This window comes from Lissotriton helveticus, chromosome 7 (assembly GCF_964261635.1).
Source record: "Lissotriton helveticus chromosome 7, aLisHel1.1, whole genome shotgun sequence".
Taxonomy (NCBI): domain Eukaryota; kingdom Metazoa; phylum Chordata; class Amphibia; order Caudata; family Salamandridae; genus Lissotriton; species Lissotriton helveticus.
The window spans coordinates 989,784,804-989,809,640 of NC_136068.1; the positions used below are offsets into that span (position 1 = coordinate 989,784,804).

Here is a 24,837-nt window from a genome sequence, read left to right on the forward strand (position 1 = left end):
TGTGGGGGCCGTCCTCTCCCAACTCAACACCGAAGGGGTCGACCATCCGGTGGTCTTCATCAGCAGACGCCTCTTGCCACGAGAACAGCGCTGGAGCACCATTGAGAGGGAGGCCTTCGCCGTAGTCTGGGCACTCAAGAAGCTCCGGCCATACCTCTTCGGCACCCACTTCCGGGTGCAAACAGACCACCGACCCCTGCAATGGCTGATGCAAATGCGGGGGGAGAACCCGAAGCTGTTGCGCTGGTCCATCTCCCTGCAGGGGATGGACTTCACGGTGGAACATCGTCCAGGCCAGGACCACGCCAACGCCGACGGCCTGTCACGCTTTTTCCGCCTCAGCGAGGAGAGTCCCCAGGAAGATGGCTGACTCTCCCCGCCTTCAGCTGGGGGGGACGCATGTTGGACAGGCCGCATGTTCGAGCTGTCCCCCCTCCCCGCAATGGGACCAGGACCCTGGCTCTCCCTGCATCCCCAGCCAGAGTCCACAAACGACCACCCGAAGTACCCTGCAATCCCTACACTACAAGACACCAGCTCCGGACCCAGCTGGCCCGGGTCACCATCTACCCCACGACATCGACCCGGCCGCCATCTTGGGGCACTGCAGCACGAGGCCGCGTGGCCTCAACTCGACCCTAATCCCGGGCCCGGCCGGTCCCGACATCGAGGCCCCACCATCCTCCCAGGAGGCAGAGTGATCACTTGGCGAGTCAATGGGAGAAGGAATCGTCAACGGCTCTCCTCCGCCAGGTGTCGATCACCCCAGGCCGCCTGGGCGCTGGCTCCACCCCCCTGCTGGGTGTCTGGACTCCCTCATCCCGGACCTCCCGGCCCCCAGGCGCGAGGGTCCGGACATCAAAGGGGACCAGACCTATAACTGGGGCAGGGCCAGACCAGGAAGGCAGTTGTATCCTGGAGTCGAGAGACCCGAGAAGAACTCATCCGTGACTTGGCCTGCTGGCGCTGCCGCGGCCCTCTGCCTCGTGAAACCATCGTCTTGGCCTGCTGGCGCTGCCGCGGCCCTCTGCCTCGTGAAACCATCGTCTTGGCCTGCTGGCGCTGCCGCGGCCCTCTGCCTCGTGAAACCATCGTCTTGGCCTGCTGGCGCTGCCGCGGCCCTCTGCCTCGTGAAACCATCGTCTTGGCCTGCTGGCGCTGCCGCGGCCCTCTGCCTCGTGAAACCATCGTCTTGGCCTGCTGGCGCTGCCGCGGCCCTCTGCCTCGTGAAACCATCGACTTGGCCTGCTGGCGCCGCCGCGGCCCTCTGCTTTATGAGACTATCACCTTGGCCTGCTGGCGCTGCCGCGGCCCGATCCACAGACCCTCCAGCTCGAGGATTGTGAGCTCGCCTTTTACCACAACCTGTACCGATCCGGTACCAAGACTGTCCCGCTACCCCCTTTCCCTACAGAGACTAGAAGTGAGAGGACCCCCGGGTCCAAGTTATCCTGTATCGCTGATATCCTTGCCTTAAGAACCTTATATAAAGCCTTGAACTCGACTTGGTGTGGTGCCTGTTTGTGGGGAGGGAGGGTACTTGTCTGTACGATCGCCGGAGACGGTCCCCCTCGGGGATCTCTCCCTCGGTATCCGGCCGACCCTCAGGGTCCCCGTCTAACACCGCCATACACATAAGATGGCCATGTATCAGCCCCAGGGACACACTCTACCTGTACACACAAAAGCCCTGCATGCTCTGCCTTCTAACGCAGAGAAGGATGGCCCGGGGGACAAGGAGAGGATTAATGAAAGCAGGGGGCTTCCAGTACATCTTCCACACTGATCCGCAGTGGAGGCAGATGCTGAAAGCTCAAGGCAGCCTTTTTAAACCAGAAAAACAACACAGGGACAGAAATACGGCAGGAATCAGAGGCATTCAATGTCTGTTTTATAAGCCTTACGCCTTCCCCCACCATCCCCCCATCAGATGCATTAACAACCTTGAGGCATTGTATTCCATCTCAACAAGCCTCTTTCTCACCCCACCTCACCAGAGGTATGCCTTACCCTCAGAGGGGGGCTCTGCAGTCCCTCCTTCCTCTCCCACGACCAGAGAGGCACTGCAGCCCTATTATACCCGTGCCCCGTGGCCCACCAGAAACATTAGAATCCTTTTATCCCCCCACATACACGAGAGACCCGCATGCACTTCACGGCTCAGATGTTTCTGGATTAGCCCCAACTCCCAGGGCCCCAACAGAGAACAGAGGCTCCCTGTGCGCAGTCATTAATCCCCCTCACCACCTGCCCGCCAGGGATTACTGTACCTGCTGTCTCCTCTACCTGTCCAAACTGCTACCGCGAGGGAGACAGGGAGGGGCAGGGAAGGCTGGATGGGCGGAGCCTCCTGTCGCATAGTGATCTCTTTGTCAGATACTACTCAACGGGAGAGGCGAGGTACCCCGCGTCACAACCCCGATATAGCCCTGTTCCGCCCACACACACATGAACACTCACAGATACTCCAGCACTCTATTAACACATGTATGTATGTATGTATGTATGTATATGGCATTTCTAGAGCACACACCTAGCCAGATGGCAGTGGAGCTCTCTACAGGCTATAAAACAACAAACAACAAACATCAAATCAACAAGTGATAGGAAGCAGCTGTGTTGAGGACAGTAAAGGTGCACCCGGGTTCCTTCCTTACAATACTTACTGGAGCAGCGAGCGACTTGCCAGCCAGGCAGAGGAGGAAGAAGATCCAAGCCCTCATGATGCAGTGGAACCTGTAAAATAAGAAGAGAACAGAGGCCATTAACATTAATGATCTTTTATTTAATTACTGTGCGCTTCACAGCAGAGCTCTGCCACCTTCAAGCTGATCAGAGCCATATAAGGCATTTCGGAATAGGAAAACATCTAACAGGACCTAGTGTGGCACCCAGGAGGCACTAGATAGAAAAATACATAGACAGGTGTAGGCACCAATCCTACAGGAGGGAGGGGGTGCATACAGTTTTACGGTCTTGTAGGCTGAGCAGTCACTGGTTTATGTAAGGTGTGTTGACATGGACGTCAATTAGTGTTCGTCAGAAGTACCAACTACTACCCTGGCTTGTCCTTGCTTTGACTCAACTGGTACTGCCCTAGCTACACCAGGCCCCGAAATCCATAGAAAGTAAGCCCTTCTTACTTGCTGCTGTTTCCAAACATTACCCTTTAAAAGAGCCCTCTGCCAGCAAGAAGGAAGCTGTAGAGGAGCACATTTTCGTGCAAGCTGTTCTATAACCTCTCTGAAGTTGCAGTGGATGAGACAGGGTGTAGTGTCACGTCCATTGCCTCTTGCATTTTGGTAAAGTGACATACATGTTTGTTGATGATGTCATGAACATGGCAATTTTCATTTTTCTCAGAAACTGTCAGAAATAGGCTTCAACTCTTAGGCTGGCTTTCAGGATGTTCCAGAGCGAGGGGTCCCTTCAGTTTTGATTCAGGATTTGAATATCCACCTGAGACCTCCCTGCTCTGAGACGTCTGCTGGGATAGAAAGGAGCCATTGCCTGTTGAACAACCTTTGAAAGTTTATGCCTCTCAATGCACCCTAAAGAATCCAGCCGAGATCAAAGTCCCAATAAACCCAAGATATGCCTGCATGGGCATGGAGCACAAGCAGGTATACGAAGTTCAATGTAATAAGGTAATATGGTTTTAATACGTTGGCAGGAAATGGAGGCGGGTCTGTAAAATGCAGTTTTGTGTTTGGAAGGACCGCAGGAGTGCTACAAAACTTCTACATCATTTGTACATTGCAGTTCAGTCATTCAAATATCCCAACATTGCAACACTACACAATAAGCATTTGCAGAGTACCGGCCAAGAAGAGGGAATAAGAGCAACCCTCTGTAATCTGCTGAAATCTGATTGTTTATCGTTAAAAGATTGGCTCAATGTGGTCTCAGACAAGATTCAAGGCATCAGTGCCTAAATGCAGCCCATCACCTTCGAAAAACATTAATTTGCAAACTTTTCTCCATTATGTAAATTGACTCAAAACACAAAAACCACCTGTTATTCTTTAGACAAAACCGACCAGGATGACACCTCTCTGAAATTACACTTCCTCACCAGATGTGATCACTTCTGCTTCTGTTGCACATGAAAGGTCCTACCAACCTTGTAACCGTAGTACATTGGTCTCTTAAGTAATAAGCTCATCCTTTCAATACAGTTTCACACTGCTTGAGAAACTTAGTTTGCTTTTCAGGCATTGCCTGAAATGTGTTAATAAGCATGGCCTCTAAGTTCTAGCTAATACTATTGCAGCTCAACATACAAAACCTTCAATTCACCTCCAAAACCATTATGCCTCAACAAACATGGCCTCCAACTCATGCAAACGCCATTCTGCCTCACTCAGTATGCCCTTCAATTCACCTTGATAACACCTAAAACCCTCAAACATTGTCTACCTTTCACCATGGTACAATCATGAAATATCGTATTCAATGCACTGCGATTCAGTCTGTCTACACAAACAAGGCCTGTTCCCGAAAGCTGCCCTTGACTTTTTAAACAAGCGCCCTCATCCTTAATTCTTCCTTAGTACATCGCTCCTCTAGACCAGTAACTCACTGAGCACAATGTTGAGCCAACAACAAAATGAACCACACTCACAATACAAAATCCCATAATGCACCACCTGCGCAGAACACTTGATTCCTCAATGAACCAGCAGTGAACATGCCAGTCTAGCAAAGCCATTCCACAGGTGAGCAAAATTTGACAAAAAGGATTCGTTTGATGATTCCATCCATAAAAGTCAGAAATTAGTATGTTTTAGATGTGAAATTTCCAAATGTATAATTGGCTACTTGTGATACATCACTTTTTAAATCATAATTCGGCTACCCATTGCTTTTATGGCAGCCTTTTCGGTCGACAACCTATATAGCACAATACACAAAATAGCTTCTACCATGGTGATTTATTAACCGTTGTTCATAGGCACCAAGCTCTATGGAACTGTCCTCAACAGCAAAAAAGTGCAAGGTAGAGTGCAACTATTCACAATTACGAATACATTTGTTAAACTAAACAATTATTTATACAGTGCACACTCAACCAGCTAAACTATCTTACTAACTATGCACTTTTCAAGAGCTTAAAAAATCCTATGTTTAGGATTTTCTCCCCTAACCAACCCTCTGCTCGGAGAGCATTTAGCACGTTGTAACGCAAAAGAGGATCTAGTCATCAATGGATTCAGGTTCTGCCCAACCCAAGCTTTTTTTTTGTAGATATATGAGGCTTGTTTGGAGCCAGAGTTTTATAGGTTGAAGCCCAGGGCTGAGCTCTCAGGGCGTTGGCCTGCTCTCATTTCTATGTCCATTGACTCCAGGCTGCTACTAGGGTTCCTACATTTGTTCTTATTCTTTCTACTTATTAAAATATAATTGCATTGTTTTGTTTAAATGTCATGATATTTTATACAAATACACTTGCTTCTACATCTATGAACAGCACCAAGAAAAACAGGAATTATGTACATTATCACATGTCTTTATTTGTTCCAGTAGCAATGGGAAACTTTTTAGCTCTGAATGCTTAGGAAAATTCTCCCAATTCTTTCAATCTCCACCAGGAAATCCATTCTTCATACTATCTTGATTAGATTATGGAAACTCACCTTACCTGGGTGATCCCACCTGTCTCTCACAACACCTGCAGGTCATCCAAAAGGCCGCTGCCCATTTCATCTTTGGACTACCTCCTACCTCGTCCATCAACCGCCACCTAAAAAACCTCCTTTAACTTCCAGACATCAAATGCTCCATCTTCAACTGTCTGTGTATCACTCTTTAGGTGTTTTACAGCCTCTTCCTCCAATAAAAATCATGTTGCCAAACACAGCTCTATTAGATGTGTGCTCTAGGATGTATCTGTAGCTCGTGAGAAGGACAGATTGATATCGCTAGTCCACCCCTATTCCAATTTCATGGAACACTCATGGAACTGTCTAGTGTATCAGACAACAAAGATATTAAACTTGTGTTGGTCTGCAAATATTAGATTACAGCTTATGGGGAAAAAATCTATTTCTTATCAGAAACAATAATCACGGTCAGTTCTGAGACTCAATGAAAGTCAGCAGAGCCCATGCGAGTGGCAAACTGCACTCAGAAATACAAGACTGGAACCCACAGAGACATTATTCTCCAAGAAGTGGCACTCACACCCAATGCACTCGCTAGTCTGTGTTCCAAAGATTGACTCTCAGAACCAATCAGTAAGACTTGAGGTCTTCAAAAACAAGTGAAGACCTGGTAGGAGCAATGACGTGGATTTGATCGCTGGCTTGAAGGAGAGGCCATTCGAAGCTTTCCAATACTGGTTTTGTATCATATTAGAATCTATTTCCTGCTAGCAGCTCTTTTCTATGATGCTTGCCTGGTGGAACAGTATGGCAGGCACTAGGTGATGGCTGTCTACGTCTAATATACATTTCCCCCAGAGAGATTCTTGGTCTCGAGTCCTCAAACAGATCATGCTGCAAGGCTTCCGAGAACATGGATTATTTGCCTTAGGAGTGCCAAGGGCCTCCACTTATGTAAATGTCTCTGAAGTTTCCTCTACCAGTGAGTGGGCAAACAGATGAGGCCGCTCCTCGCATTGCCCTGCTGAACACATACCGTTGTGTGAAGCCTGCTCTCCTCTGGCTTTCAAAGTTTGCACATCTGGAGGCCAGGGAGGGTAGTCCTGGACAGGACACAGAGGCGGCCTGTTGGGGATGAGAACTTGTCTATCCCGTAACGCAAGGAAATGGGACTTTGGTACAGTGTCTGTTGTGAGAGGTCCGTTTATCTCTTTGAATAGAAAAACACCCGTTCTGGCCTAGAGCGCACTGAATCAAAAAAAATGTTTTGGGAAGGATTGCAATCACAGCAGCGCCCAGGCCATGCCTCCCACCCTCCATTACCATAGGAGGAATCTTGGTAGCTTCATCCAACGGTGGTACTTCCTGTTCTTAACACTGCTGCATTCCCCAAAATACTGCACTTGCAATGGGGCCTGCAGTCCTACTTGCTAAAAGGAGGTTCCTGTTCAGGCATCCAGCAGAACGGATATCACAGCCCTGCAACCCCAGGACGCCACATCAGAGAGAGCATCAGAGCTGCGGTAGGTAACTCCTATCCACAAACCTTGGCAATTGGTCCACTTGAACTACCCAACAATCCACAAAATAGAAAAAGGCTGTGACAGTTTACATCCGGGAGAGGTTGGGGACCCCCTCCCTCTCACAGTAAGGTGATGCCTATGAGAGGAAGAGCCAGTCAGATGTCAGCTTCATGCGGTGGCACCTGGTTGAACGCCTTGTTACATATGCCACCGATAAAAGAATCGCTTCTGTTGTCAGTATCTGACATTGGCTCCAGGCACGTGGTCTATCACCAAGGGGCATGTGTATAGGCATCAAACTGTTGATAAGCATGGCACATCTGTATACATAGATGCACTGTATGATGGTGATCGCTTCACCATGTGTAAACACCTCCTGTTATGGATCCGTATGGCATAGGCTGCCTTACCCTCAGCATATCTCGCCGTGGTATTCCTCAATGTTCCAAATTATTGGTAAAAACACAACTAACTCACGAGTTGTGCCAGTTCTCCTCAGAAAAGAGGCAAGGGCTGATTTCACACTGGCACATTTACTAAGAGGTCCTGGCAAAGCCCAAGAGTGCCATTCGTATGTTTGCAAAAATGTAAATAAATTTAAAAAATCACAAAAGTGGCCAATCACAAAAATAAATAAAAAAATGAAAACACAATTTGGCCTGCGAGCCTTAACACTAAAGTGTGGACTGACCCACTTTCCCAATGCTGTAGGAACTGGTGGGGGGAACGCAAAATGTGAATGCCACTTGAATACGGAGAATACTTGCTTGTATTGTATTTGTATTGTTATTTTTGGGAAAACGTGAGGGTGAAGAGACAGCTAAGGAAGTCTGTAGGCCAGACATATTAAGCAGAAGCAGAGACCACGAGGGGGGTTAAGACACACAGAAGCTAATACTTTGCCCCTAAGTCTCCATGCCTTTCAGCCTCTCAAAAAGAGCAAACAGGCAATAAAAACTGGAAAGCAGGAAACATCAATGTTGATTTGTTCCCTAACATGACCCAATTTAGTGCAGAGGGTAGAGGGAGAGTGAACAGTCCCAGCTTCTGTTACCGACAGTTTCCCATGCCATACAGACCAGATGTTCTGCAGTGGATTTGTCAACATTTTATTCCCGTCATGGAGAAAAACAGCTGCCGGAAATTTGATTTGGCAAGGGGACCCTGGAGCGAACCCACCTGGGACTCCAGGGAGAGGGAAAGGGAAGCCGCTCCACAAGGGTGGAAATTTACTGCCGAGAAGAGAGCTGTTGGTCATTAGCTTGGCAAAGGGTAGATTCATAATGACTTGTGGGATATTCCTTCAATAAAGGAAAGAAGAGAGAAGTGAGGAGAACTTTGATCCTAAAGGCCAAACACGTGTCAGGTATCAGAGGGGAGAGGGGCCTGGTGCAGGGCAGTCACAAGGGGGGTGGAAGGAACATCATGCTGCAGGCCCCCTCTCCTTCAGCAACATTTATTTATAGATTTGTATTTGCAAGCAAGCCTGCTGTATGTGTTAATAATGAAGCGGTTTGTATGGCCAGTCCAGCAAATGGTGTTCAACGCCGACTTTTCTCTTTTTCTGTAGTGCAATTTTAGGTCACGCCTACCAGACAGTGTAGCTCTCTGGTTGCAAAAGACCTATTATAGGTTTACCAGATCTGACCACTGCTTACCATTGGTTGGTATGATGGTCACTCAAATGTGCTTGCTTCTTATTTGATGGCTTGCCTTATCCACCTTGTGACTATCCCTCCCGTGGAACACATCCTCTTTACTTGTATCCTTCTACTCAATTTTAAGGAACTACAGGTTTTTTTTTTGCTTAAGTACTCCACAAGAATGCATGTGTTTTTTAGCTGCCTCTCTCATGTGCTACTTTCCCCTACTTGCACTTTTTTTGCTCTGTCTGCCCCATCCATGTGCTCCTTTTCCCTATCTTGCTTCTTCACTTTAACTCCAAGTTGCTTTCCCTCTCTTGCTTGTATTCTTTCTTCCCCCTATGCTCCACATTGTTCTCTCTCACACATATGCATCTTCCAACATCCTCAATGTTGCTTTCCCACCCTCATTGTTTCTTCCGCCCCTCCCTCTGTGTTGCTTCCTTCCATCCTATCTCTGTGTTCCATCCCCTACCCTTCTTGTTGCCTCCACCCCTGTGCCCTTCGTGTTGCATCACCCACCCACGCCCTCTGTGTTGCTTCTCCAACTGTTTTAGAAAATAAAAATGTTATCCACTTTTTGTTTTATTTATTGATCAATATAAAGGAAAAAACTGCATGTGTACTTTTGTTTGGCACGTGCTTACATACAGAAACATGAGTGCACCTACAAAATAATGAGGCTACAGTGGCTACCTCATAGCGCCTTTTGTTCTCTTTAGCCATGCTGCACAGCATCGGGATAGGTGTAGAGCACCACTAAGAAACATTTGGCTAAGTCAATAGGTCTCAAAGGTAAGACTGATTGGCTTTGTCAATGCTTCTTTAAAATACTTGGAAACAGGTGCTGCTTATTCCATCTGGCCAAAACAGAAGTATGCTGAAGGCCCCACATTAATTTTGGGTCCCCAGTCAGTCCAGTTTTGACAAGCCTGCTGGTTTGTAGTGCTGTGTCATGCCATTACTTGTTTAGGCTCACACACCCATAAGGCTACTTGAGAGCCCACCTCACACATGGTTCTGTTTTTGCACAGCTCAAAGGACGCTCAGTGCACTTGTCCGACACAGCTTGGTTAGTTCATGCAATACCATTAACCCAGGAAGCGAGTATCAGACATCATACCGACATTTTCACACTTCCGGTCAACAGAGGACTTGAAACACTTCTGGGTCATTGTGTCTGGTCAAACCTGAGCTCTTGCCTTAGAAAAGGGAAGAAGCATCCAGCTCTGTGGACATAAGGGCCTTTGTTTCTCTCAACTGCAACTTACACCAGCATTAAGGTGTTGCAGCATGATTGCTAGAACACCATTCTCTGTACAGTCAACAAAACTTTAGGATGTTTTGCCAGCCAAGATTCTGAATACAAGACCATCAGAAGGTCATGAAGGAAGTACCTGAGGTCTAAGTTTTCCAGAGATAATGACAGAGAAGCAAGCTAGCATGCAGGCGTTACTAAGTTGAACAGCATTTAAAGTCAGATCAGAGCACTCACACTGGGGCGCTCCTGAAAGTCGCACACCTACCACACCACTATGGTTGGCTGTAACCAGTCCAGTCCAAGTATAACAATTACATCCTCTTGGCTCCCAATGCAGTGCTCTATCTAAACCAAAACAAATCAGAGCATGCTTTAAAAAAAGGTTTAAAACCTGTAAAACAATTGTATCAGTCCGGCTGCAATTGTTTATTTGTTCCTGATACAACATCATACCCCAGCTCTCTGTAACCAAATTAGATCAAAGCATGTTTCTAACCCAAGTTTTGAAACAACAGAACAATCCTACCACAGAGAGAGGGGTACAGAAGAGATGCCAATTAAAGCTGCTGACCCAAGCACACAAGGATCTACACAACCAAGGACCCACCTACATTAGCACCACCTGAACTTCCACCGACCATCGAGAAGAATACACTCCGCCTCGCTCTCACTTGCCCATACTTCCCACATCTACCGAAGCAGAAGTGGAGGACGCTCCTTCTCCCACATCGCAGCAAAGAACTGGAACAGCCTCTGAATAAACTCCAGACCATCACCTCCCTTCCAAAATGCTGACGGACCCTCAAGACCTAGCTGTCCAAATAAGCCACCGGGACCTGCAAGCATCTGGATACCCTATTGGGTGATTAGCCACACTTTATGAATCCTAATTGATTGATTGACCGTCCAGCCTGCAGTAGAGAGCCTATAGAAAGCACCTATTCGTCTAGTTAGTCACCATCAAGCAACCTAAACTATGTACCTCAAGTCCAATTAAGTCATTCACAGATTGTGCAGAGATCTGCCACATAACGGTTGCACCGTAGATGACTCTAACACAGTCCACGTCTGAATGTCCTGCTCTCATCCTTCTGCAAGCATCATTAATATTTTAGTGCAACAATGTCCTGCACTATGGATGATTGTAATAATGGCCCTCAAGGAGGATTTTTTCCCCTTTTTTGTGCCTAAAATCTACAAGATTCATAGAATAGTTGTCTTAAATTGCTTTAATCAGCATAAAGGTGTGATGGAAGGATCAGTACTCACCCAAAACCTCTAGTGCAACTTGCAGGTATTCAAAACCGCCAAAAAATGTAAACTATGTGCAGGCTACCTCGTGCGCCTCTTCCTCCATCTCACTGTTGTGCACTGTGACCCAAGACAGGAGAACAGCACCAATCTCCTCGCTCATGCACAACACCAAAACGCTTCCAGCACAGGTCTCATTGAAAGCACAACAACCATCAACCTAGCGCTTACCCCCAGTGTGGCTTGCTAGCCATCTGATAAAATTGCTCCGCGCCTCACAACAGAGTATGAAGCACTATACAAATGTATTTACGATTGCAATTATTCTGCATCTGGGTGGTAATGACTGGGTAGGCGTGCAAACACGTCCTGGGTTACCAAGGATGACAACTTGTTTCCAGTGGTAGTCATACACGGCCAGAAAGGTCTGAGGGCAGGGTTCTTGATTATGAGCCTTGAACTTGTATTTGGGGAAGTGAATGCAGAAATTTCCATAATGCTGTGGGAGGAAGGGTAGGGGAGGGATTATTTGAAGGGTATGCCACATCAGATCTTGAAACAAGAAGACATGAGCTACATGGACAGTGACATCATTCTAGGCTGGTCATAGATATTTTTTAGCCGTTCTTTGGTCTCCCTAATTGATATGTCATTTGTACAGCGCACAACTCACCCTGGAGGGTATCCTAGTGCTGAGTTCTTTAGGCTTTGCCAGATGACAGCCACATTTATAATCAAATACTTTTTATACAGTATTCGCTCCCTCATGCAACCAGACCTCTACCATCTCATTTCAGGTGTAAATTGGTCCCTCGCGCATCCCAACGGAGGCAGACTATCAGACCCAAATAATAACAGTGTGACTAAAATAATCCTTTAGTGGTTAGACCAGGAAATGATTGACTATGTCTCCAGTCAATGACTGAAGGCTTTGAAGCAAAACAAGCCAATGACTGAAGGAGGCTAACCCAAAACTCCTTACAGTATGGTATAGAAAACAGCTTGTTTTTCTGGCTCCCCGTACAGAAGAGATGCCAATTCAAGCTGCCGAGCCACGCACACAAGGTTCTACACAACCAAGGACCCGCCTACATTAACCACCACCTGAACTTCCACCAACCGTTGAGAAGACTACGCTCCGCCTCCTTCTCCCCTGCCGATACTTCCCACATCTACTGAGGCAGAAGTAGAGGGCGCTTCTTCTCCCACATCGCAGCAAATACCTGGAACATCCTCCGCACCTCCGGACCATCACCTCACTTTCGGAATTCCGAAGGACCCTCAAGACCTGGCTGTTCGAATAAGTCTCAGGGCCTGCAAATTCCTGGATACCCTATTGGGTTATTAGCCGCGCTTTATAAATCCTGATTGATTGATTGATTGATGGTTCAAGCACAATAAACGTGAAACCTAAAAGTGCCAATCTAATTTTCCTGGTTTTCCTCTGGCCTCTACTGCAATTCTGAGAAAGCTGCGACAGTGAAAGCACAGCGACTTATTAAATAGTTTTTGCTCTCACCTTTGACAAGTGCTTAGCATCATGGCAAGGATTGTGCTTTCTGTCCACAATACTAAAATCACTTCAGACATAGGGCAAGCCGCTGTCGACCCTTTAATGAGGTCCTCGTGCAGGCGCTCAGGCTATGAGCACAAGTGCTTTGCACACGTGACTCTCCGTTCACACTACAATGCTGCTCTTTTTCATGAGTATAACCTATAAAACGAAAATCAAAAGGCCAATCACATATTAAGTGTCTATGTTCTCGTTCCATAGTCTAGAGTATTTTGCACCCCCAGCAGGGCCCGAGCTGTATCCAACTGCCCGGGTTCGCTTGTCAGGGCAGATAGGAATCCCTCTCTTTGCAAACGTGGAGACATGATGGCTGGGGAATCTACATATCGAAAGTGTGCCATTGTTAATAGACTCACGGGTAAATATTCAGCTTTATTTTGTCCCAGTTTCTCCACTGCTCCACACTTAAAATTCAAAATTCCCCTGCAAGTCTAAAATCACCCTCGCCCCCTTCCTTCGTGCTGCCCTAGCCCTGCATTCCTAACATTGTATCCATTGCTGAACCCCCTGCCCTCCGCCACTATCCAATCAGAAGCGAGGAACGTTGCCTGGCAAACCAGGTGATAGTATCCCCGGCTCACTCTCTTCAGAGCATCTCTGCCCCTGAAAGAGGCTGGAGCCCGTGTGTGTGGGGGAGGCGTATGGAGGCCAGCGAGCAGGCTTCAGCGCAGGTGCGGTGCAGGTCTGGACACGGGGAGAAGCCTGCCTCCCTCCCGAGAGCACAAGCATGGCCTCCGGGGACAGAGAGGACGCGCTGCATACCCACCTGCACCGCCGCCCCCTCTGCTCCGCCAGCAGCTGCCGGGCTCCGGCTTGTAGTTTCAGCTGCTGTCGCTCTGTAGGTCTACCTCTAACAAACAACTCATTCCAGCCCCTTTCCCAGTCTCTCACTGGCCTTTTAATCGAGGGTGCGCCTCTCCCTGCCCTGTCCCCTACGCCGGTCGCTCTCACTCCCCCTGCCTCTCTCTCTCTCTCTCTTCTCTATCTGTCTATCTCTCTCTCTCTCTCTCTCTCCACCCTCCCTCTCCTCGGTGTCTGGAAGGTTGGTCACGGAATGTCTGCCCTGTTTACAGAGAGCGCTGCTCTTGGAATGTCCCATCTGAGGTGCCCGGACACTCGGTATTGGACGTACCTCATGGTCTGGGTGCAGGGGACGTTGAGCATGGACTGGCCCACCTGGGATACCAGAGCAGTGGGTAAGGAATGTCTGAGCTGTGTGTGCGCAGTGAGTGCGCAGCACTGAACAGGGAATGTCCGTGTGGGCTCAGTACGGAACATGGACTACGACTATCTGTAAATATGTGTCCAGCAGCACTGAACGTGGAATGTCTGACTGAGTGTGCTCAGCGCTGAACATGGAATGTCTGACTGAGTGTGCTCAGCGCTGAACGTGGAATGTCTGACTGAGTGTGCTCAGCGCTGAACGTGGAATGTCTGACCATGTGAGCTCAGCGCTGAACATGGAATGTCTGACTGAGTGTGCTCAGCGCTGAACGTGGAATGTCTGACCATGTGTGCTCAGCGCTGAACATGGATTGTGCGATCATATGTGCTCAGCACCACTAAACATGGAATGTCTGCCCATGTATGCTCGATATTGAACATGGAGTGTTGGACCATATGTGCTCAGCAGTGAAGATGGCCCCATTTTCTGCACTGCGAGCATCTGTAATCCAATGTCGAATCTGGAGGGAATTCTCAGTGTGAAATGTCTGTCAGCTGGAATGCAAACTTTGGGTTTCTTTAGTGAATCAGCCACATGGTTCATGACAAATAATGCCAAGCCAACATGTGTCTTTGACGATGAAGGGGACAACACGGCCTTTTACAGGTCAAAGAAAGTACTTCTGACATCTTTTAATGGTAAAAAAAAAATATTGCAAAGAAACAAACAAAAACATTAAATGAGGAAGAAGAGACAATGAATGTGAAACAAAAAAGACGAAACGATGAAGAATCTAAAATTCTAAAAGAAAACAAAAGGCCTTCACTAATAATGGAGATACAAGAAGTGAGGTTTCAGAGAGGAGAGAGAGAGAGGCAGTGAGAAAGTGATGGTAAACTATTGGGATTATTAAAGAAGAAAAGAAAAGGCCGGGGCAGACTGAAAGAAAAGAGTTCAGCAAACAGGGGCGTAGTGTTGGACGCAGCTGACTGCGGACACAGAACAGGGCCCCAGTCTGCGGGTCTTGACAGGGGCTGAGTGCAGTCTGCACAGGGCTGGGGCGCCGCTGACCTCTCTGTTACTTCTGGAAGGATGCTGGGAGAAAAGGCCATGGGACAAAAGCTGCTGGCAGAGAGCCGAGGCAGCCTGAGCTGAAAGGGCTGGCAGCAGAGAGCATTCCTGAGGGTGGGGGTGTAAGAAGAGATCCCTCCGCACAGAGAGCCACGGGGAGGGGCCAGCAGGAGTGATGGAAAATCTGATCTCCCCCGGCTCCTTCCCTCCCCCTTTTCTGCCTATGTGGCAAACAATACGTGTATCCTTAACCCCTTCACGGGCTCCCACTTCCAGTACTGCCCCTTCCTGCAGAGCAGTCAGTGCCAGCGGTGCATTGTCAAGTGACATCACAGTCAACGTGTCAACATCAGCACCCGCAGAAAGCCAGGCATTAATCACACAATAATGCTTCATGCTGGGCTCTGCTGTCCTATGGACTGAGCTTGATTCCAGAGATTTCTGTCACGTCAGCAATATAGCTGCAGAGCCATATCTGGGTAAGAAAAGTTCATTAACTGCACCCCGCCCCCCCCCCCCAACTGCCTCCTCGCCCTCAAACTGACCATCTCCAAAACTGGTCCAGAGAAGTATAACGTCACGAATGCAAGTCAGGTCAGGTCCTCTTCCGTCCAGCCCGAGGCCAAGAGATGAGCAGACCGAGAGCCGCACAGATCCCAAAGATCAAAGAGATCTTATGAAGAGCAAAACATACGCAAACTCCCCAGGCACATCAAGGAATGGTCTAAAAAGGTACACACACGACGAAGAACCCCACAAAAACACACACCCAGAGGCAACTAGCGATGTACAACTCAATACACAATCAAAAGCATCACTCTAAATGCTAAAAATTTCGCTCAACTTTACGAAGCACCACACAATTGCAGTCATCTACTCAGAGCACAGATCTCTCCGCCACATCTGAGCATGCACACATGTATTCGACGGTCGATAAAGTCGAATGCATTTCTCGAATCCTGCCAAGATTTAAGAGCCGGGAATCCGCGCACCTCTCCTCGGAGAGGTCTGAATGTTACATCTCTCCAGGAGCCCCCGGCCCCTCTCAGTGTCCTCAGTTTCACGGGGCTCCGCCTGTATCCCGGGATCCTTTCAAAGAACCCATGGGAAGTCGAAAGATACCGGGCCCGTAAAGCCTTTGTTTTTTATTGTATCAACTTCAATGAAAAACACAAAAGTTCACCACAAAACTTTCTTTCAGCGGGCAGTGCTGCAGGCGGTTGATCCAGTTTGTACCCGCGGGAGCCTTTGATGTGCCTTTGGTGGGGGCAGCAGCGTTGCCTCGTTAAACGGCGACTTTACTACCCCCACCCCCACACTCCTAGACAACACAGCTCACATCCTGAAATAAGGTACAGCTCTTTTAAAATACCCCACACCTCACCCCAAAGAAGAGAACTGGTGCCTAGAAGCTAAAGTCGCAGCCACACGCCGAATAACAGCACACACCCAGGCTGAGCTCGGAAACGCCAGGGGCTCGAAAGGAATCCACACACAGACCAGAAAGGGGCCCCTGCGACCAGGAGCAGCAGGACCCCCTGAGACTAGAGCAGACAGGAAGGAGCTTCTGGAGTCGACACATGTTCGCCGAACAGGGGCAGCCAGGGGTTAGTTACGCCACACCTGAGAGCGACAGCGAGTTTGGAGTGACTTGTGAGAGTAGAGCCAGGTAGGGGACCAAAGCCAGGCAGGGGTCGCACGGACCGTGAGATCAGTAACCAGGCACTGATCGCAGGGTCCTTGAGAGCTGGAGCAGGACAGATGCCTTACTCCAGGGACCAGAAGTTAGGGGGGACTTCTAAGGCTTCCGAAGAGAAGCAGGGGGCAGACGTTGAACCTTAACCCCAGCGCCAGCAGGGGCGCCGGGGACACCGCGCCCGACGGACCGGGGCTCCACAGCGGCCCTGCACCTACCTCGGCTGCGGATCCAGGCAGTAGAGACAGCTCCAGTCCAAGCTCTGTGAAGGTCTGAAGGAATCTGAGAGCTGCGGGGGCCGGCGCGGGGATGGCAAGCAGGGCTGGGATGGGCTACGGGCGCCTATGCAAATCACAGCCCCCGAGCTCTTTCCTTGGTGGGCCGTCCTCCGCCCTCCCGCGCCCCATCCCTCAAACCTGCTTCCCCTCGCACTCTGCCTGCTGCCTGCAGATATTCTGACGTCAGGCCCTGTCGTCACCAGCACGGAGCCCCGGCCGTGACTAGTGAGATGGGCCCCAACGCAAGAAAGGGAAGTATACTCTTATGTATGGCTCGATAGTAACCCGAACCCTGTGATTTAAGCTTTGCACACTTGTGATGGTAAGAAATAACATGCTTGCCAAGATAGCAGAAACCATGTCACAAGAATAGACCTAGAACAAAAACACTGTACTGCCCAGGAAATAGCTTGGAAATGCAAAATAAAACAATGCTCATATATCACTAGATGTATACAATATATTTATCGCCAATGCTTGGCTGATATGTCATGCCAGGGTATTGGAGTACTTATTTAGCAGTTTTCTACAGTGTCATTGTGTCTTTACAGTTACTTCTGAGAGCTGAAATAAGTATTTATCGTTTACATGGAGTTCAGCTAACTATAGTCTATTAAATGTGCAAAATCCTAACACTCGAAGAGAAACTGAAAACAGATGAATTGCAAGTGAATGTTCGTTGTAGTCCACGTTTAGAATCGGATGTGCAGTGTGCTGCAGAGAAGAAACAATACTACAGGCCAGGGAGCATTAGCGCAGACAATGCCCCACCCCTCTCGTCTCCAGAGACTCCATGACCTTGGAGTTCAAGGGACCTTTCTCACATAGGAACTCACCTGATATTTATGAGTGAGAGCTTTTTTTGAGACAGAACATCTCAGAAGCAGAAAGAGGTAAACATTGCTCACTTTTCCGAGCAGTGCATTCTGAAAATAAAGCACTAACTCGGAGAACTATCGGGTGAAATTAATTAATCTTACACACTGCAAGCTCTGCGCTGAGCCAGCAAAGCCCATCATGATACAAGCCCCAAGGTTTGCTGAAATTACATCACAGGCCATTTGGCCATCAGGGACATGGATTGAGTCTTTGTCCCTCCACTAGGCCCTTAGTAGCCTGATATTCGCCACTGAGAAGGTAGGTAAACGGCAAAGAGTGGATGCAACAAAAAGTAACAGGCCCCTTGGAGCTCTGCCTACCTTCTGTCTCTGCGACTATTTAAACAGCCCCTAAACCCACACGCAGAAAAGGCACAGCCTAGGTTGCCAAAGGGCAAGCCAGAGGAAGCGACTATATGATGCCCAGGGAATTTGGAAATAGGAGATCCCAGGGCATCTGCCACGGTAGTGCTGCAATTACGTGAGGTCATGTTGGAATACTAAGATGAAGGCCATGGGCCAGGGTGTTCCAGTAGAGGAGTTATAGGACATTGCAAGACTGGAATCTGGATGTGGCAAATGGACAATTTAGAGTGATGAATACATTGAGGTTCCCAGATCAGATGTTCTCATGAGAAAATAGCAGGGAATTATTGCACTGAGATATATTGTTGAAAGCCTGTTAATTCAGTTTAATTCGAGGGTCAATAGTTCATTTAAGTTCTTGTTCTCGACAGTTAGCCAACCAGCCTGGAGTTATTAATGGAAGGTGGTTTTAATTCTGGGATCACCAACCTTTCCCACATGACTGATATCAAGTCTTACCCACAGACTCCTTTCTGGCATCCTGCTGAATTATCTAAAGAAACTGTCACTGAATTCACCATCTTCTGGGCAATACGGAAGTGTATTAAGAGACATTTCTGGCAATGTCCTAATTAGTGGTGCATTTCCCCTTCTGATCAAGAAATTGGAAGCAGACAAGAGGGATTTTCACTTGAAGTACCCCTTGGTTTAGCACATCCCAGTTCTTCCCATCTACGTTTGGAAAATGTTGTGGGAGAACGATGTTTCAAAAGATAGACCCCAACTCATTTCACATACTAAGGTTTCACGAAACGGAAGGGACAATATTTCTAAGATCTTTTTTATCAAAGTGGTCCCTCCTGGCTGAATCATCAGGCTCTTTCTGGAAATAGGTATTGCGCTTGTCCAAGTCTTTCTGAGCACTTTGGGTGACAGAGAATCTCCTTTCCTTTAGGAAATTGGCTAAGACCTTTTAACGCGGTCACGCCGTGTGACCAGAGTGTGGTGTATGCCTATGGGTAGAAGCACCCTATCAAGTGATAACGACAATGATATTGACAGGTATTCCAGTTGCTGATACATTGAGATGATGTAAAGAAGCTTACTTGGTGGTGGAAAGTAAAGTCGTAACTCATGGCTTAACCTTAGATGTGTTCGATTAAGCACAAATTGCACATGCTTTGCGACATCCTGCAACCTCATTTTATGGTGTTTTTAGAGTGTTAAGCAATCGATCTATAATGGTCATAATATAGGATGTTTTACATGTTTTCTAGCCACCAACATCCGCTTGGATTTCCACAAAACTGTATCTTTCTTGTGTTGTTGTTGAAGTTTTATCTCATTCTACTTTGATTCTCATTGCCAAAATGTAATGTCCTTAACCAAAGTATGTCAATCCAGAGCTCCTATTGGCCCATCCATTCTGTTACTGGGCCTCAGGCTCTAGATGGGAAAGCACGTCAGCGATAATGTAATGTAATGTAAGGAACATTTCTATAGCGCTGCTTTCACTCCAAGGAGAATCTATGACATAATATCGAAACACACATTATCGTAGTACAAAATTATCGACACTAAAATATCGACATCAAATATATCGTCATCCTATACTTATTTAATCACATACACAAATATCGAAATTAAAATATCGCAATACATAAACATCGATATCAATTATATCGACCACATATATATTGCAATATTTAAATATCGATAATTAAAATTTATAAACAGTACGTTAAAAATATCGAGAGTAAAAATATCGGCTACAATAATATCGTTTTTTAAGCAATATCGAACAATTTTAATATTATTCTATAACACTTTTAAACATTAAAAATATACTATTAGCACTACAATTAACATTTATCAACAATTTATAAATAAAAATATTTTCACATTTAAAAGTAAATGATTTACACATTTATAAATTATTTCTTTAACATATTATATAAAGGTATGTATGCTCAACATTAATTAGCGTTTACCATATATGGTAATTAATTACACCAACAGTTTTTCAAAAATACAAACCAACGAATCAAAACAGTACAAACATAAACTCACCAATAGCTAACTAATTACTAAGTCCAAAACACTATATAAACAATTACATCCAACTAACAAATTACCAGAGAAAAGTAGAAGACAGGAAAGAATACTGTGGATACATTTGACGACGCCTACATGAAAACTAAGATTCAACCTACCATTAAGAGGATTGAAAGTAAGTAACAAACGTAACTTAATTAAAGGAACTGCTAAAATTTACACAATTAGTAAAAAGGACAAATTACTCATACATATGTATTGTATATTATCTCCTACCACTACAGAAAACTTCACTACTAAAGAACAGAAAAAACTAAGAAGCAAACTACGAAAGTACTAAAAAAGTAATCATTTTCTATTTTTTCTCAGACAACATTAATTAATTGAAGCTTTAACATTAAAACAGCAAACAGACGTGCTACCAAAAATATGTTTCGAAATATGGATTTTAATGATTATTTTTTTTTAACAGATAAAGACATCAAAGAAAATACAGGCCACAACTGAAAATTGAACAGATTGCCTTACACCTACAACAGCATTAAAACTCTGCATAACAAGCAACAAATACAAAGTAAGTCAATTAAATGATGTGACAAACAGTAACTCCTAAAGAATCAAAAATTGCTAACATATTGTAATAATTTATGCATATATCCTTATTTTTTTCTAGCACCACTACAACATCCACTAACAACAAATATCAAAGAACAGAAATCAACAAACAAAGATACAACGACCAAAGTAAGTATATCCAAACACTTTTCAAAAAGATAAAATAAGTAAAAGCTTTAACTTATAGCAAAACATGTAAAAGCTGCCCAAAAAATATAACTAAACAATTAACACAAATAAATGTTTTTTTTCAAGCTAAGAAACACCAGAAAAGACAGACCACAAGGAAAAGAGTAAAGAACATCAAAATCACAGACTAAACTTCAACCAAAGGTAAGCATGCACAATATAAATATTTATAATTCCCACTTAAAATACATATAACTATAACTATAATAACTATACCATATATTTCTTATAGATTTAAAAAGGAGAAAATGACAGAAGGAGCTGAATTTGTTACCAGTCAAAAGGGGAAACTATTACTCTGCTACATGGGTTATACTTATACCCAAGAGAAACAAATTGGGATGAAAGTAAATTGGAAATGTTGCAAATATTACTCTAACAAATGTTATGGAAGAGCAACAACTAGAGAAGCAACTGTCCTTTACACCAGGGAACACAACCACCCTCCAAATGTAACAGAAATAGAAGTCAGAACAGCATTAGAAAACATTAAAGAAGCTAGTACAGGTTCTCAAAAACCTACAAGCCTAATTTTAAAAGAACAAATTCCACAAATCCCAAAAACAGCCACTACCCAAATGCCTAATATAATTTCTCTCAAAAGAACAATATCACGTACCAAAAAAGCAACTACTACTACCACTCCACCTCCTAAAACATATAGGGGTCGATTCCGATCCGGTAAAAAGGGCTCCGAATCGTCGTACGGAGCGTTTTTTCCCCGTACGAATCGTACCTGTAAACATCCCGTACGTACGACAAAGTACGATTCGTACCAGGAGCCGTACTCCGTACGAGTCGTACAAGACACCGTACGACTCTAATCTCCGTACGCTCTCCCTCGGAACCAGAGGTACGCGACATTTGTACGGTTCGCGGCTGGTTTTTACGACACAGCAAGTACGATACATGTCGGGTACGCACTGTACGACCCTTTTTCTACGGGAGCTGAAAACAGCCGTAAAAGCAGAGTTCGCGCCTCGGTGTACGAGCCGTACCCCCATTGTACGATCGGTGTACGAGCCGTACCCCATGTATGATCGGTGTACGAGCCGTACCCCATGTACGATCGGTGTACGAGCCGTACCCCATGTACGATCGGTGTACGAGCCGTACCCCATGTACGATCGGTGTACGAGCCGTACCCCCATTGTACGATCGGTGTACGAGCCGTACCCCCATTGTACGATCAGTGTACGAGCATACCCCCATTGTACGATCGGTGTACGATGGGGGTACGGCTCGTACACCGATCGTGGAGAAGTGTGGCTCAGGGGTTAGAGGCGGCAGACCTGGAAGCTGAGATCGGTCCTGGACCAGGGTTCAATTCCCCGCCTCGGCGGGTCTTGGGCTAAAAATTCCACGGACTCGATAATTCTCGCTTCGGTACCTACTCGACTCACGGGTTCACACTCTGCGACTCTGGGCAATAGCTTGCTTAATCTCCACTACGGCCCCTCGCGGCGGGATGCCTGGCTTTCACCTTGTGGATACCCTGCCGGGGTTATCTCACAGGGGAATACCAGGACGGGTTCCCTAAGCAAGCGCCGTGAGACCCCTTTGCGGGGGTGATACGTGCGCTATATAAGTAACCACGTTTACGTTTTTTTTTTTTTACGGCATGTGTACGAGTTGTACGGTATGTGTACGAGTCGTACGGTTCACGGTTTCAGCCTTGCAATACGTACGGATCGCGACGATTCGGACAAGTTCATGGAATACGGATCGTACTTCGCGACTCGGACGGACGGGTACGATTCTTACGGAGAAGGCTCCGGATACAAATCGTACGGACGTTTTTTTTCCCGAATCGGAATCGACCCCATAGTGATATAAATTTAACTCATGACCAAACTATAACGTTAAACAAAATACCTTTTATAATTTACGACAATAAAAGCAATGAGCAAAGAATAATAATCTTTGGTACTGCTATAAATTTAATAAAACTCCAACAATGCCAATTTTGGATGATGGACGGTACTTTTAACATCTGTCCCAGACCTTTCTACCAACTTTACACAATACATGGCTTATATCAAAACTGTAACATACCTCTACTATATGCACTGCTTCCAAATAAAAATAATTCAACATATATGGAATTATTAAACATTATCAAACAAAAAACAAATGACTATTCCCCTGAAAAAATTATCCTGGATTTTGAACAAGCAATGCTCTCAGCTATTTTAAAAATACACCCCCATACCTGTATCCAAGGCTGCTATTATCATTTTAATCAGTGTCTTTGGAGGCATTTACAAAAAACTACTCTAAGCATAGAATATGCTACAAGCTCATCTTTTGCATATCAAATAAAAAAACTGATAGCACTAGCTTACGTCCCTGAAACAGATGTGGCCGAACACTACAACCTTTTAATAGACAGCCAATTTTACAAACAAAATGAAGCAAAGTTAAGTCCTCTCTTAGACTACTTTGAGGACACTTGGATAGGTAGACTCCATAGATCTGGCCACAGGAGAAATCCTACATTCTTAATACCCTGGTGGAATGTCTACAGAAGCACCTTAAATGGAGAATCTAAAACAAACAACGCAGATGAAGGTTGGCACAATGCCTTCCTCCAATCAACAGGCCGAACTAAACCAACATTAGAAAAATTCATTACATGCCTCCAAAAAGAGCAAAGTTATCAGGAATTCAGAATGGAGCAATCCATTACTGAACTAACTCCAAAAACATCCAAACAAACAAAACAAATGCACAAATACCTAGAGCAACAAGTAAAGCTGTACCCTAGCACAACAGGCATGGAATACCTCAATATAATAGCCAAAACACTACTGTAAACTCCTCTAACCCACAAACAATCTCAATAGAAAAAAGTTCTAATACAATAATATGACATTCATATAATTTATCTCGAAAAAAATGAATGTATGGAAGATATATTATATAATTAAATATATATACACACATTAATTATGTTTGAAATAAATAAAACTAAACAATATTCATTAAAACCTTACCCACCCACAATTATAAAAATGTAAAAAAACTTACCAAAGATATTCCAAATGATGTAGAATCCATTTCCACCAAAATAATCCAGTTTCGAATACCAGTTACCCAAAAAATAATGAAAAAATACAACTGTCCCAAAATAGATAAATCCATTCCACAAATCTCTTTCGAAATTCCATAAAAAACCCGAAAAATGTAGAAAAAACGCTCCAGGAAAGCCGAAAAATGTGAAGAAGTGTCTACAAAGTATTAGTTAATAAAACTAATGAACACTTCTCCCCCCAAAAAAACGCTTCCTTCGGACATCAGGAACTCCTGCAAGTGAAAGACATAAAAGAACTATTCCCACCCACATAAAATAACACATACAGTCCTACTAAAAGTAATAGCAACATAACATTTCGATTAATAAACTTAAACATCGAAACACTAACTCTACACACAAGCCAATACAACACTAAAAAGTACGTTAAATGTACATCCGCAAACACAACATATCATAATCGCCAATACAACACATTTACTTCTAACAACACTAAATACGACCAAACTACTCTCAAAATTAATTTAAAACACAGTTAAAACATATAAAATAAACCTTACCTTCAGAGACGTGAAGTGTTTCCCAACCGCTAGCTGAACTTCCTCAAAATGACACAAAAGGACCTAAAGCGGTTACAAAATAAAGGACCCAAAAGTAAAGAAAATGATAGAAATTACACACTTATTATTTAATGCA

General features: G+C 45.5%; 1 protein-coding gene across 1 annotated transcript in view; it reads right to left on the reverse strand.

Annotated features, from left to right (window-relative positions):
• The window catches only part of SPARC (secreted protein acidic and cysteine rich), a 39,010-nt gene extending 21,911 nt beyond the window's left edge, over positions 1-17,099 (reverse strand). Inside the window, exons 1-2 of the mRNA XM_078653628.1 lie at positions 17,005-17,099; positions 2,667-2,736 (exon numbers count right to left, since the gene is read on the reverse strand). Coding sequence (XP_078509754.1) covers positions 2,667-2,723 — 57 coding nt within the window. The 5' untranslated portion in view covers positions 2,724-2,736; positions 17,005-17,099. The remainder of the gene's footprint in view (positions 1-2,666; positions 2,737-17,004) is intronic.
• Between the last annotated feature and the right edge of the window lie 7,738 nt (positions 17,100-24,837).